Genomic DNA, 15,158 nt, shown 5'->3' on the forward strand with positions numbered 1-15,158 from the left:
AGATCAACTGCTGCTGCTATGTTCATTCGTGCTTTTAAAGGGAAATGACAACTTGAATCTATATTGGAAAATCCTTGTGGAATGAAATGTGTTTTAAGATGTACTTTTATGTGGAATTCTGTGGAATTCCAAATCATAATAAAAATTGAATTGTTGACCGCTTCAATGACTTACCTGTACGATATACCGCTTTTCTGCTTACTGACTGAAAGAAGAGGGCCTTTAATAGAGTGAGCAGCCGGGCATCTATATGGCTTGTCAGCATCACGTGATGACGTGGACATCCAGAGGAAAGGACCAGAGATGGAGCCAATTGTTGGAATTTATAGGCTAAGATCATCGTCTCTGGGATAGTTTTTGTGCTTTGAATTCATAAGAGGGATTTTTGCAACAAGTTATGCCATTGAAATTCTTCTCTTTGGAAATTATGACCTATCTGCTCTAATTAACAATTTCACCACGGCAAGGGCATAATTTCCCTCGCGTTTACAGTGACAAAATTATAGGCACAGTTATGACCTTCACAAATGGGCGCCAATTGGTTTCATAACGAGGTGTCAAAGTACTGTGTGGACGATAAGTCACACGGGCAGGATGGCAGTACCTGCAACGCATGCGATTTATGGCGGAAAAGTACAACTGCGCGTTCATTACATCATTCATAATTACTTATTAATATAATTGCCTGAGCTTAATAGATCCTTGCAGTGGTAAAACACTGTAAAATGAAAGAGAAGACGTGGATGGAACAGACGTTTTATTGCTAATAATTGGTGTAAATGTCGTCTATGACCTTATGCGCTGTTGTATATCAGAAGCAGAGAGTGAAAGGTGTACAAATCAGGATAAATCACGCTAGATGCTTTTGAAACCTAGGAGGGGGTCTATGGAAACATAACTTTGTGACTATCTGTGTTTTGCGACATATGCATCAAAAAGATGACTTCTGCAGCAATTTACACTGCAAATATCTTTTGAAAACATCTGCAAAGATACATTTGCAAAGGAAAGTTTCGCTTTGTTTTCCTGGCTTGGTTAGTTGGGTTGAACATTATCTCCCAAATCTAGTCAATAATCATCCAATGGCTGGAGATATTTCTCGTGCATCTTTCCGTGGCTGGAAAAAGTTTGGTGGAGAGTGGACCAACCTCATAATGAAGATAATGTCTGAAGTTGCGGCTCTGATCTGGTGATGGACAAGGAGGGCGGTTCTCTATGAACATCAGCAAACCCATATCTGCTGCTATGTTTTGAGATTCTTCAGTGATAACATGGAATGAAATTCAGGCTCGTGATATGTGATTGACCATGTGGAATGACAGTCAGTTCCACTCTTCATTTTTCAATCCATCACACTTGTGTTTTAAGGCTCGAGATGTGTATGCACACGTCATCGCAGGCTGTACAAGTTAAACCCTCACATTTTGCACCACTCACTGGCTCTGTAGGTGCACCAGGAGAAGAGGCCTCACTATCTCGGTGATAGCCGAGGACAAGTGGTCGTGAATCTGATGCAAACTCCACATTGTGCTAACTATACTAGCTATAGTGGTAGGAACATCTGTCTATTTGTTCATGTGGTAACTAAGGAACAAGGCATGTCTGGGCCATAGCGCCCTACCGGCTCTACAGGTATCAGAGCAGAAATATTGTCTTCATCATCAAGACTTCACATTACATGACACCTATCACTGGTAGTTCAACCAAACAAGAATTGGGTTGAGAGTAGAACAGAATACATTGCTAGGTAGTACCTTCATCAGGCAATCACTGAGCTCTTTGAAGGGCTTGTGGGGGGCGTGTGTGTGTGTGTGTGTGTGTGTGTGTGTGCGCGCGTGTGTGTGTGTGCGTGTACGCCTGTGTGTGTGACACGTGAAAGTGGTGTGACTTTACTTTATAAGCGTAAATCTTTAGTATATTTCTGTGTGCCCTTCTTTATTTGAATCTTAGACCTAATACGCCCTTCTCTTTCACTCGCAAGCGGCATTCCATCACTTAATTCCTCCAGGCACTGATAGGCGTTGCTCCAGTTCTTCAGTCTTGCCCACGGTTCTGAATCATAGTGGGTTACCCAAATTACTAACCAAATCAGGGTCCTCACAACCTTCAGCTCTCTTTGAAGAAGAAGAGAGTTTGGTTCCAAAGATAAACTCTCAGGATTCTACAAAACCAAGCCTGAGAGGTGCCCCAAATTACTTATTAAGTATGAGTAACCACTGGAACTTGTCTCTGTGAAAGAGTCTGCCAAGGTGACCTGTGAGGCATTGTAGCATCCTTACCTTTATCCCTTCAGTGCTACACCTTCACTATTAAGCCCTCAGGTACACATCTCCCTCTCGCTCCAAGGGATTGCAATTGCTGTCACCTCAGTCTCAACACTTCAATGATGACATCACGACAACAAAAACTGTAGAAACAGCCAGGGGAGATAAACCTGTGTGACAGGATAGTGCCACAAGAACACTGAGCAGACTTGAATGAGACAGCAGAACTCTCTACTGAGTCTGTTCCTTGCAGGGAGGGATAAATCTCAGCGGCGGCCACCATTAGTAGTGGGGTGGGTGGTAGGAAGGGTGAGGGGAGCATGGGAAGGGGAGCGCACAGAAGGGACTGGGGCATGTTAATAATAATAAATAAAAAAAAGTACCCGATGCCGCCGGCTGCCTCCTGCGTAGCTCCTGCTGGTCTCTTCCTGGGTCCCAGCAGCCCTTGCGAAAGACTACTAGCCAATCCCTGTGCTGTAGAGCTGCACAGGGATTGGCCTGAGCAGGCAGGAAAGACACCCTGCTCAGGTCATGGAGTCTGTGGGGTTCTCCAGCCCAGGTGCTGAATGCAGCCGGGCTGGAGAAACCTAAGTGTGCATGTGTGTTTTGGTCGGCCTGAGAAGGCCGGCCAAACACAAAAGCACTTTGGGAGTGCACAAGCACTCCTCGTCAACCCTTCCATGCTCCGCCCCTCCCTGCACAAGCTGGTTCAGATGCTCTAGCATCGTTTTTTTCGGTTTCCTGGCTCTGTGCCTGGCAGTGGGACGACGCTCCTCCGCCATTGTAGAGGAGCCGCCACTGATATAACTGATCCCCTCACAGGGGTCCTATGCAAAGTTAGCAGTATTTTCTACACAAATTTCAGTTTGTTTGCTGTAAACTGGACTTCATAAAAGTTGCAACATATTAAAAGAAAATAGGTCATCCACGTGTACAAGGAAGGTGTGCATGGGAAAAATCCATTAAAGGTCTCCTTGTGTGCAAGTAGTTTCTTGCGCCGGATGGTTGGGAAACTTGTTGAAGACTGCTACCGTCGCAAAGGGCAAACTTTGGCAACTTTATATGCAAAGTTTAAACTTCCCACTGCTGTCGTATTGTAAATAAATATGGTCTTTCCTATGATAGGCTGACATAGATTCACAAAAGTACACACAAGCATTTGTACGCAGGGACATCTTAAGGATTTTGGTGGCACTGGACCAAACTTATTTTGGGGGCCCCTGTTTGGAACAGCTTTCAATTTATGAACCTATTTCAGCTCTTTCATGCCCTCTTTGGCCAGGCCACTGACAGTGCATATGATACTGGTCCAAAATATAAATGTGTTTACATCTAATATGCAGAGATAGTGACATGAGTTTTCTATATTGTAACAGAGCAGCAGCTCACTAATATGACTGCAAATAATCTCCTTGACACCCTACCGTTTCTCAGATATGAGTTCCTGTTTTGATCTAAAAACTTTTTTTTAGAGTTTTATAACATGTCTCTGCTAAATGTCTGTAATAGAGAGACTCTGACACATTGCCCAGATTAAAAATAAAAGGAGTAAGGTATTTAAAACAATCTGTTTTATAGAGGTGGCTCTATAAGGTCCCCTCCTGAAAGGCTAGGGCCTTGGACCAGAGCACACTATGCCCATGCCCTAAAACCTCTCTGTTTGTATGCACTAATGAAATAAATCTCACAGTGGTCCTCACACAACCGGGCACACAAAGGCAGGTGTCCATGCTTTGAATGCTCATCACAACCCCTGTCTTCGGCTCACTGAACCAAAAATATAGTGTGGACAAAAAATTGTGTCAAAATTATCAATGACCAGAATCTCAAGAAAGCAAGTAAAATAGGTAAGAATAGATTTATTACTCTTAACGCCACATTGACGTACCTTGAGAAAAATATATATGTATATCATCAAAGTATATATGTGGAGTTATAAATAGTAAAACTTTGCTTACCCATAGAAACTTACATTCACACTATTTTTGTCCTAGATATTCTTGACACAATATTTTGTCCAACCGCATTTTTGGTTCTGGTATTCTGTGTAAACACGAATCAAGACGTGCCTGCTCAGTCTGTCCCTAATGCCTGTCTCTGACAATCTGACCAGTGCACCACATGCAGCAGGTCACATCCATGTGAGTTGGGTTGAATTATATATTAGATACATATGTCATTCTGCAATATACACTACTTAACTGGAGCAGCATTTCTATAGAATTCTTTAGAACTGGGCAGGCATCAAACTGCCCTCAGTAAAAGCATTATCCTTGAGATATGTCCATTTCAAATGACAAGACTCCATTTTCATGGCTGATTAACCCCACTGAGGAGTGTTGTGTAACAATAGAATTCATTGACAAAACCGAAAAGAAAAATCAATAATCTCGCAAAGAAAGAAAATGAGAAAGAGAGATACAAAAAGAAGGAGACAAGTCAGATAAATATATAGGAAAATATACTAGCACTGATCAATAGCTAAGCGAGGTGTGGTATTAACCTATGCGGGGCCGGACACAGACTATGCAGTATGAAGGCCAAGCTGAGGTTTTTTACCCAGTTGTGAAAGTTTTGGGCTATACAGATGTGCAATTATATGTGACGTATAATAAAATATTAGGGAAAGTTCCTACTCCTGTATGCAGGTTGCGCTTCCTTGCAGAACGCAGTCCTACACTCTACCCTCATGCTTCCCCTTTTTTCTGATGTCACTAAGAGGAGACCCTCTGCAGTCTCTGCTAAGCATGTAGACGGAGGGGGCTGAATTGGTCTCCGATGCCCAATGGCAGAATGGTAAGTCATCTCTGGGCCAGCTTGGGTACAAGCTTCGCCTACCGGCCAGGTTCCTCGGAGTTTATGCCAGGCTGATGCCCTGCAACATAAGGGCTCAAGTAAGCATTGGAGTTGACATGGCCCTCGTGCTTCAAAAGCTGGCCAAGCCCCACGCCTGAACACTTCATGCTGAGTTTAAGGACAAAACATATTATAGTGCAGGTTCACATGTTCTGCCGGAGATGCATAACCATTCCCATGGCTATCTAATCGCTTCACCTTTATTTATTTATTTATTTTAGTGTTTTATAGAGCGCGAACTTGACCCGTGAGGGTATCAGAGTGCTTTACACGGTATACAGAGGTGAACAAACAAAAAGTCCAAAAGTGAAGAAATAAACAAAATTATACAAAAATGTTGGCGAGGGTCAGGGGTGCTGCCCTTTTTCTAACATGTTCCTTGTTTCTTCTCATCCAACCTCTCTCCTTTATCCATAATCTCTTCCCCTATCGCCGCCTTCCTCTGACCACATTCTGGGCATCCCCTCTGACTGGTCTCCACTTCTGCCTCTTGAAGCCCTCATTGCCACCTTCACCCTGCCTCGTCTCAGATTTTCTATTCAGTCTCCCCTCCTCTTCTCCCTGCCCTTTGGCGTCTATGTTTAACTCCACAATCTTCAAGCTCGCCCGGTCAGCACACATCTCCCACCCATCTTTCACTGACCTCCTTAACATTCGGTCAGTAAGCACTGTGTTTAGTTGTACCCACGGCTTTGCACACCATACTATGATCAACCCTCATTGTATGCACTGTATATGAACTACGCACACTCCTCTGTGGGCACTAATTTGGCAGGTCCCGCCTATAACATTGTTCTTTTGCTATGCACAGGACTGGCTGAGCTCTGGGACGGTCCACACCGTGTCATACCTCTTATCCTGTGGTATATTCTGCCACAGTGTGGTGAGAAGTTCTAGGACTGGTTGAATTTTGGACCGGTGTACACTGTGAGTGTACCTCTTACCCTGTGGTGTATACCGCCACAGTGTGGAGAGACGTTCTAAGACTGGTTGAACTTTGGACCGGTCCACACTGTGAGTGTACCTCTTACCCTGTGGTCTATACCACCACCGTGTAGTGAGATGTTCTACCCTCCAGCTATCGCTCTTCTGTGCGGAACAGTCCTAAATTTGGCCAAATCCACATGGCATCAGAGTGTTCACTGTCTATCCATTTCATAAACCTCTTGCTTTAGATGGTTTCCTTTTCTCAGCTCTTACACTCATGGGTTGTATCAAAGGCGACACTGTCAATTGATTATTTGAATTGGTGTTTTTTCTGTAACTCTGACCGCTGGTATGTTTTGTTTTGTTTTCTTTGACTTCATTTTTTTGTAATTTTGTATTGACTAACAAAGCACAATCACATCTCGACCAGGTAGTCGCTACTAGCACACTTTCTTCTTGAAGTCACTAACTGCAGCTTCCGCAGTGGATTAATGGTTATACAAATTGACTTTAGATCAAACTTAAAATTTCATACATTCTATCTGCATTTTGAACTCACAATTTCTGCTGGCCAGGGGGTTCCAAAGACCTTGTGAAGGCTGATTTCCGCTGGTCTCTTTGTTTTTTCCTCCCCAGCATCTGCAGCTTAGACGCGTCCACCTTGGACCCTTTTCACACAAATCTTTCTGTAATTTTACAGCTGCTTTTATTCATCTCCAGTTTCAGAAGGAATGTAAGCACTTGCCACCTGATGCTATACAAGAGACCTTGAGTGCCCTTCACGATTATAAATATGATGGTTCACCCAAGCGCGGTTCATTACCCGCAAATGGGTCCAGCACGACAACATATTGAATGAAATTGGCAGGTGTGTGTTGGATTATTATGGCTCAGTTTAGGTAATTTACTTCTCCCCTCAACCCAACGCTGTCCGTCTAGTACATCGCAGAGCTGAGAAATCGCCGTAGTTGGGAATTACCGCTTAAAGTAAACCGATCTTGTATTGATTCTGTAAATGGGGTAAATAACCTGCGTTCCTTAACCTAATAGAAATCTATAGTGTTTCGCAAGGGTACAGTAAATAAGACCAATTTATTCTCAGAGAGCAGGGAATGCAATGCCTGTCAATAACATACATGAGGAAGAAGCGTGTTATAATGGAAGGAGCTTGTCGGCAGACCCCCCTCTAAATACCACATGCGGCAGGCCGCCTGACTTCAGCTAGCCTCGTGACTTCACTTTAGCTCTCCGCGAGAGTGTATCCTACAATAACACAAATGGAGAACGCGTCACTGTTTAGGGTCTTCAGTATGGGGCTGTACCTACCAACCATGCATGAATTTGGTAAGTTCAGGCAATACTTAAAACTGCTTGGTATGTCTTCTAGACTGGGGTGTTCCATTCTAAAGATTTGAGCGCTACAGCATGAAACTGAAAAGTGATGGGCGAGAGAGACACCCACTAAGAGGTTTGAGTGTGCTATTTGTATGTCTGTTTTCGCAGCTCTCTGATCACTCTTTCCTTAACCCGTTCGCTGCTTCTGCCGGCCAACGGCCATCACGAGTACTACCTCCGTAGTGCTGTGCATGTCCGTTGGGCGACGCAGCCCCGCCCGCTTAATAGAACGCTCCGCACCGGCACGGAATGTTTGAAGCAGCAATCGGGTTAATCACCACTCAAACTCTCTGAGATAGTTCTGATACCACTGAAAACCTGACCTCCCCAGCAGGGTGAGTGCTCCACTCAGCCTCCTTCCACAGCTGGACTTACCTAGTGAGGTGCCCTGGAGGGGCAAAGGGTGTCTATGCCACAGTGCACTTCCTTATTACAGAAGAGACCACAAACGCTTGCATGCCCTCGTCAGTAATACACATAGTGCAGGTGCACATTAGGGACTTTGTAATGTCGCAATGGGTGTCCTCTCGATTGCATGGAGGTATGACGACATGGAAGACATGGATAAGGGAGCGCCTTTGCCTCGTATTCACTTGTTGATACAGATAATGGATGCTCTTGCAAAGGGGATTCTTGGAAGCACACTGTTAGTGTGACCCACCACACCTAGCTTTGGGGGTGGGGTGTGCTCCAAAGAGACTTGAGGCACCCCCCACAGTGAGATCGTCCCTGCCACCTCCTCCTAAAGTAGACCCATCTGTATGTAGTAAAAGACAGGTCTCGTTTTGAGAATCGTCTCTCTGCTCCCCTCTTCTGAACTCTCGCGTTCACAGCCACCAGCTCCGCGAGATCACGCCCACTCTGTGGGGAACAACTTTTTTACTCATATGCAAGGCCCAACTAGTGCTGGACACATCCGAGGAGGGCACGTGCACCTGTTTATACAATAGCCTACCAGGAGTTCTTGCATTTATCACAGCCTGCTCCAGTTCAGCTCTATTTGGTGACTGAGTGGGTGTAATTTTAGAGACAATAGCAGTAGTGATAAATTACCAGTGAAATGGAATTACTGCACTACCGAGGGGTAATGTTAGCAATATTTACTATACGTCGATTGCTGCTGGCGGTAATCGGCCATTACAACCACTGGTAAGTACTGGAACAAAAAAAACAGCACTGGGGGGTGGGTGATAGTTTTCTACGTTTCGACTACAACAAAATACATTAATGGGTGCAAATTTACAGCTGAAGCTAAAAATGATTGGCAGCTATACATCCAACATTGGATTAAAGTAACATTTACAGAAAGCGTCAAATATCAATGCTTTGTAATTCCCTGCATGAATGGTGACTGTCTCTAACTTACCATTCAGGTAGTGGCGGCCAGCACTAACACTTTCTACGGTCAACACAGAGCAGGTATTAGTTTTGGTTGCAAATAGACCGATCCGGTGTTATTTCAAGTAGTGAGAAGTTAGTGTGCATTTACTACGCTAGTATTCTGCAGAGCTTTTTGTTGGTGAGCAGTAGTAAGCATTATGTTACAATTTAGAGCAGGAGGTATGGTTACTACCCTTTCTAGATTTAATTCCATTGCTGTAGAGTAGACCATCTTCATCAGTGTAAGGGAAGACTTCTCTCAATAATGAATGAATGAAGGAGTTTATCAGGTGCTCGGCTACTCAAACAGTGTCCTGATGCAAAATTAGGCCTAGGTCACTGTTGTTATGACCACCTTATGCCATAGCAAGCAGATGGGTCTTGAGGGCTTTCCTAAAAGGCATTCCTTGGGAGAAGATCTTCAAGGCAAGAGGCAGCGCATTCCATCCCCTGCAAGCCATCACCAAAAGGAACGTCCACCGTATCCAATGCACTGAAAGCGGGCCGCTCCAACATGGAGCGCAGAAAAGGACCTAAAAGGGCGAGAGGGATGTAATGATGAATCCTATTGATCAGATATTAAGGGCCAAGTTTATAGAAGGCCCAGTGCACAAAACCACAGCTTTAAAAATGATCTTTTCTTAATTCACCAATGTAGATTGTAAAGTTGTCTAGTGACCGAGTCCCGTCGGCAAATGTTCAGAATCCGAAGATCTGCCGTATGTTGTACTGTTTGCAATATTTTGACCCATTTGTTCAGGATTCCCAGGTAATGTATATTCCGTGGTCCAGCCTGGCAGCAATAAAGGTATGGACATCTGTCTTGCAGGTATGTAACGGGAGAATATCGATACATTTTCTGATTGACTTCAATATAGCAAAGTACTCTCCAGATACAGTGAGGACCTGGGAATGAAAATCAAGCTTATTGTCAATCCTGATCCTGAGATTCCTGGCTCTTGGGGTAGGAGGAAGAGGGGGGGATACGTCTTCGGCCAACTATTATAGACCCACTGTTCCTTCGTAGGCCAAAGAGATGAATCTCAGTTTTGTCCAAATTGACTGTAAATAACTCTCTTGCAGCCAGATCAGCGTATTTGTTAGGCATACGGAAGGGTGGAGTCTATGTCGATTGCTTATGTTTGTGTTGATATTCATATTCTTGGGCAACAGTTGAGTAGCAAGAGAGCACTAAACATTAGTGACTCTTTGAATTATACAATTACTTTATATTTCAAATATACAATCGTATTATATTTTATATATTTAGATTTCAGGCACAAAGAGATTAAGGGCCTGATTATGAGTTTGGCGGTCTTCCTGCCATGCCATCGCCTGCAGGAAGACCGCTAAACCCATAATTAGACTGCCCGCCGAATTACGAGTTGAATCCTGGTAGGCAGTGTGTGCTGCAGTGATCCTACGGCATTGCCTTTCCAAGGCTCAAAGGAGAGCCTTAGAAAGACACCCTGCCATAGGAGCTCCGCAGCATGTTCCTGCACTGGAAGAAATGTACCATGTTGTGCATTTATTCCTGTTCAGGAACAGGGGGAGCAGAAATGCAGAGGGGCATACCATGTGCTCCCCTGCATGCCCCCCATGCACAGGGGTGACAGGGGACCCTTCTAGGGCGCCTTTAGTTTCCTCATCACCACCCTTTTTATGGTGGACTCACCGTCATGAAAAGGAGGCGGTGAGGAAACTCGTAATATGCTCGGCAGTGCCGCAAGCAGCACCACCAGTATATTACTTCCTCAGACCGCTGCACCACCATTGTGTAATTACGGATCCCCTGCGCTAGCAGCAGTCCAGTTGCAATCCAACTGCCAAAGTCATGATATGGCGGGTGGGCTGCCAGTCTAGTGGCAGGGGCTGGTCCTCGTTTGAGTGGAGGAGCGTCCCCCCACTTAAGAATCCCCCCGAAAGATGACCATTAATTACCATTTTATTTGTCATTCCCTGTCCGAAGCCGAGCGTCAGGACGAGGGCGGGGCCACTGCTGAGTGACAGAAGACTGTCACTCAGCAGGGAGGAGGGAGGGCTGGTATGGCCATGTTTAATGTGCGTATGTCTTTTTAACCGGTCGTCTTGCGATGGCCAGCCTCACATGCACACTTTTAACATCTCTAACCACGCTGTCTTAAGACAGCGGGGTTAGGAAAAGCCAAATCCTCAAGAGCGCTGTGGAGCGCCGAGTGAGGCTGCTCCCACCAATCCTAGGGCTGCTCTTACTCTGGTGAGAGCAGCTTTAGGATTGGCCGAGGGAGTTGCTGCTTCAGGTTCCTGTGTTGAAAGAAGCGGTCCAGAGCAAGGACGTCACCAAGTTCAGTAAAATTTTATTTTTTAATATATATTATTATACTTGCCTCCCCCCATAGATGCCAGCGGTCGCTGTCTGGCGATCCATGGACTGCCACCCCGACTACAGCGGTCCAAAGGACCACCATAGTCATAATCAGACCCTAAATGATTTTCCCCTGAGCACATGAATTTCTATCAAGTGCCAAATATTATCAGGTTCACAAGAGCTTTGTAATATAACTATTCTGTGCACAAAACGTTACATCCATGCGATACAGAACATACATATTTCACAAACAATGTATTCCCTTGACATTGAAGGCTCCTCATGGGCCATCGCCCAAACAATGTTGGCTTATTCTTACCTCAGTCTTTGGAATCAGACCACATCTAGTGGTTCATACCTGCCTGGCGCATTCTGCTAACATGCTGCTTACCATTAAGAAGAAATGGCCCGACAAATAGATTTGATAGGATTGTGTTTAGTCATATATGTATTTTAAATACAAAAAGGATTAGTAAGTATTAATAAAAAAAGACAAACCCACAGAAAACCATGGGGTATGCAAAGTTCCATCCTAGGCAAAACATATTGCGGGGAACTTGTTAGGAACAACTCTGAATTTCTTACGCATTTTCAGATAATTGATGATCTCTTGATGCCAGAACAATATTCAATGATTCTTTCGGAAATGGGGGCAAGCAAGAACATCTGAACACATAATAATCTGCCAGGCATCAAATAGCTAGATGGTACCCAAAGAATGCTTAAAGTTCTGTTGCAGCCATTTCTTTTTTCGCTTAGATTTGTCTTACAACATTATTTGACATAGAATTCGTTGTTTAAGCAGCTTGTTCTCCCTGAGTAGGAAAGACACAGTAAGGTGACTTAGGGAATGTTTAGTATACTACTGCATATTAGAACATTGGAATGTTGGGATCTCCAGTGAAAACAATGGAGTGTTCCTGGCTTATAATGGTTGGTATAAGCCTGAAGCTCCAACTTTCCAATGTTTCTTTGTTCACAGCTCTGGCTGTGAACAAAGGCTTCAAGGACCCTGAGGGGATTCCAATCCCCTCACGCTCCCATAAGGCTTGGTTCTTTTTTGTTATAACATTCTGCCCTTTAGTGGCAGAATGTTCTAATAGCCTTATAGCCCTTCGTAGCTGGGCTATACCGGCTATTAAAGACCCACTCCCTTGTTAAAGGCCTTCGGCTCAGGGCCTTTAACGCTGGAGAGGGCCTTTAATAGCCGGTATAGCCCTCTACGGCGGGCTATAAGGCTATAATATTGAAGTATGACTTATGTGCATAGAGCCTGAAATTATCGCTTTATACACCGTGTATTTGTAATTCCATATGAATCCCTCTTTACAACAAACATTCCAAGTGGCAACAGCGAAAATCAAAGCACGTGTCCCAGGTTTTTTTCCACAAATGCATCAGGTGAATTCTAACTCTTTAGTCCTTAATACTCGTCCCCCGACTTGTCCCTCCTCTCTTCTTTCTAAGTGTAATCTTCGCTAAGGAGACAGTAGCCGCCACCTCTACTGAGAAATGGATGGGTGTGGGAGGCAGGGAAAAGAATGGTGAAGTGAGAAAAAGAAGTACAAAGATTGTTGGGGAGAGATAAGTGTGGTCGGGAGACAGATAAGACATGACAATGTAAACGGAGTGTGGTGAGGTAGACAATAAAAAGTCTCAGGGATGCAGGAAGAGCAAGGTAGAGCTAGAAAAATAAGTAAGGTTTTAGAGTGATAAATAGAGGCAGAGGGAGCTAAAGATAGGGGGAGGGAACTGTAGAGAGATCAGCGTGGTGGCCTGAAGGGGAGAGACAGTTGTACTGAGAAAGAGGTGAGGTGAAGATAGATGAGGGTGAGAAAGCTGGTATGTGGACAGGGGAGCAGGAGGGAAACCAAGCTGTAGAGATTGGTAGAGAGCAAGGCAGGTAAAGAGAAAGGTGTGACTGAAGAAGGGAGGAGAACTAGAGAGAGGGAGAGCAATGAGACAGAAAGTTCCTTTTTTTATTAAAGTATCACAGATGCCTGAGAGCGTGATGGTTAAGGGAGGAAGGCTGGTCAAGCCCACTGAGCTTCTGTGAGGTGCATATGCCAGTTGTCAAATTTTTAAAATGTGTTTATTGTTTAGTCCTTATTATCACTGTCCTGCTCTCTTTAACAGGGGGGCCCTTGGGAGGTGGGAGCCCTGGACAATTGTGTGCCTCGCTCAGGTCTGGCTGTGCCTGTAGATGAACCAATTTGGGGGCAGGGGGGTTGGTTGATGATTGTACCAGACCAGGACATATTGAAGAAGGATTAATGCCTTACCGTGACCCGGAAGGGCGTGGTGGCGGCAGGTTCCATGGTGGGACTTTGGTCGGCGGTGCTGCCGGGCATGCTCCGCCTGCGGCCAGTCTTCTCCAGAGGAGATTCTAGGAGAAAAAACATAAACAACTGTGAAATAAGTGCAATAAGTGAAATAAAACCTAGGAAAACGCAATCATTTTGAATCTTACTGAGATGAACTGGGGATACTCTGGAATCAACAGGAGTTCACATGGCCACACCTTGTGCAGAAAACATTACCATGACAGGAACTACTTTGCTCCTGTGCAGTTAAATTTGTTTTTCAATTTCTGCCCCTAAAACCTACATTGTGTTGTGTGCCTACTACCTGCAGCTATGTGTTTCCATCAAAGGACAATGGAAAGGACACAGCTAGTGGTCAATGATTAGTACAAATTATGCTCATTGTTTTTGCATTTCAGTCCACATGCTTACGTAATCAATACTTCTAGTTAATTGATTTGGGTATCTGTAGAGACACATGGTGACTTCTAGATACAAGGAGCCGGGTTTCCCATTCACCGTATTACACGTGCCATTGGCAAGTATACACTTGTATTAAGGGTCTTACCTGGATCTGTCGTTCTCCGTGCCTCTTGGCTGTCTCCTTGTCCTTAGCGGTTCAAAACCCCTACGCTGCAGTACTCGTGAGTACTGCTCATGCACGCACATGTGTGCATGCGCAGTCCTCCCAAGTCGTGCAGTGTAGGGGTTTTGCACCGCCGAGGACGTAGAGACAGGAGGAGGACAGGCGCGTTCTAAAGTCAACATCCCTTTTCGGATAATGTGTGATTGTCTGATTTAAGGATGTCCCATTAGTCGAAGATGTCTTGTTATATCAAGCCTATAGACAACACGTGCTCTGTATGTTGTCAGGTATATTGTGACAGGCTTGGAGCCTGACTATTGCTTACCATTGGTAAGCTCTATCGTCACCCATTTGCTTGCGCTTTATTCATGTCCCAGCATGTCACTCTTGCATTTGTCCCTCCCAAGGAGCATTGCCTCTTTACCATCTCTTTTGATTGGCTGGCATCGCTTCTTTCAATGCTTGCTTTTCATGCACTCATTTTTTCTTCGGTGTTAAGCACTTCATGAGATTGCATGTATTTTCGAGCGGTCTGCCTTGTGTACTTCTCGACGCCTACCTTCCATGTTGCTCTCGGTCACCTGTGTGCTCCTACCGCCCCCTCCTTATTGCGCTCACCCATATGGTAATGCCCATTGCTTCTCCATGCCCTCCATGTTGCTTCCCCCAATGATGCCCTCCCTCTTTCTCCCCACTGTTGGTTCCCCCAACCCACACCTTCCATTTTCTTTCCCTGGACCCCTCAAATTGCTTACACCCCTCTCCATCCTTCCCTGTGTTTCTTCCATTTCCTGTGTTACTTCCACATCCTCCTATGACCCCCGAGCTGCTTCCATGTCCTGTGTTTTTCAATATCCCCCACACCTATGAGTTGCTTTTACCCTCCATTCCACCACTGTTGCTTCTGCTCTCCCTGACCTGCTTAAAAAAAATGCTTTTGCATGTTTTATTTTCTGTTTAGTTACAGATCCAACTTAGATTGGTAACTAAAAAGACTCTTGATTGGTAAATAAAAAGAAAAAAAGCACCCGCAACATTTTGAAGGCTTGTATATGTGAGTCGAGCATGCCTACAGAATATGGGGTCTCTAGAAAAATGAT

At 44.7% G+C, this 15,158-nt stretch overlaps 1 protein-coding gene across 4 annotated transcripts in view; it reads right to left on the minus strand.

Moving 5' to 3' along the window:
* DAB2IP (DAB2 interacting protein) overlaps positions 1 to 15,158 on the minus strand; it is a 1,475,985-nt gene that overhangs the window by 933,103 nt on the left and 527,724 nt on the right. For all 4 annotated transcript variants that reach the window (XM_078641853.1, XM_078641852.1, XM_078641855.1 and 1 more), the window contains exon 2: positions 13,452 to 13,555. In XM_078641853.1, coding sequence (XP_078497979.1) covers positions 13,452 to 13,520 — 69 coding nt within the window. In that variant the 5' untranslated portion in view covers positions 13,521 to 13,555. The remainder of the gene's footprint in view (positions 1 to 13,451; positions 13,556 to 15,158) is intronic.

The sequence above is a fragment of the Lissotriton helveticus genome, chromosome 5_1 (assembly GCF_964261635.1).
Source record: "Lissotriton helveticus chromosome 5_1, aLisHel1.1, whole genome shotgun sequence".
In the NCBI taxonomy this organism is placed as follows: Eukaryota; Metazoa; Chordata; class Amphibia; order Caudata; family Salamandridae; genus Lissotriton; species Lissotriton helveticus.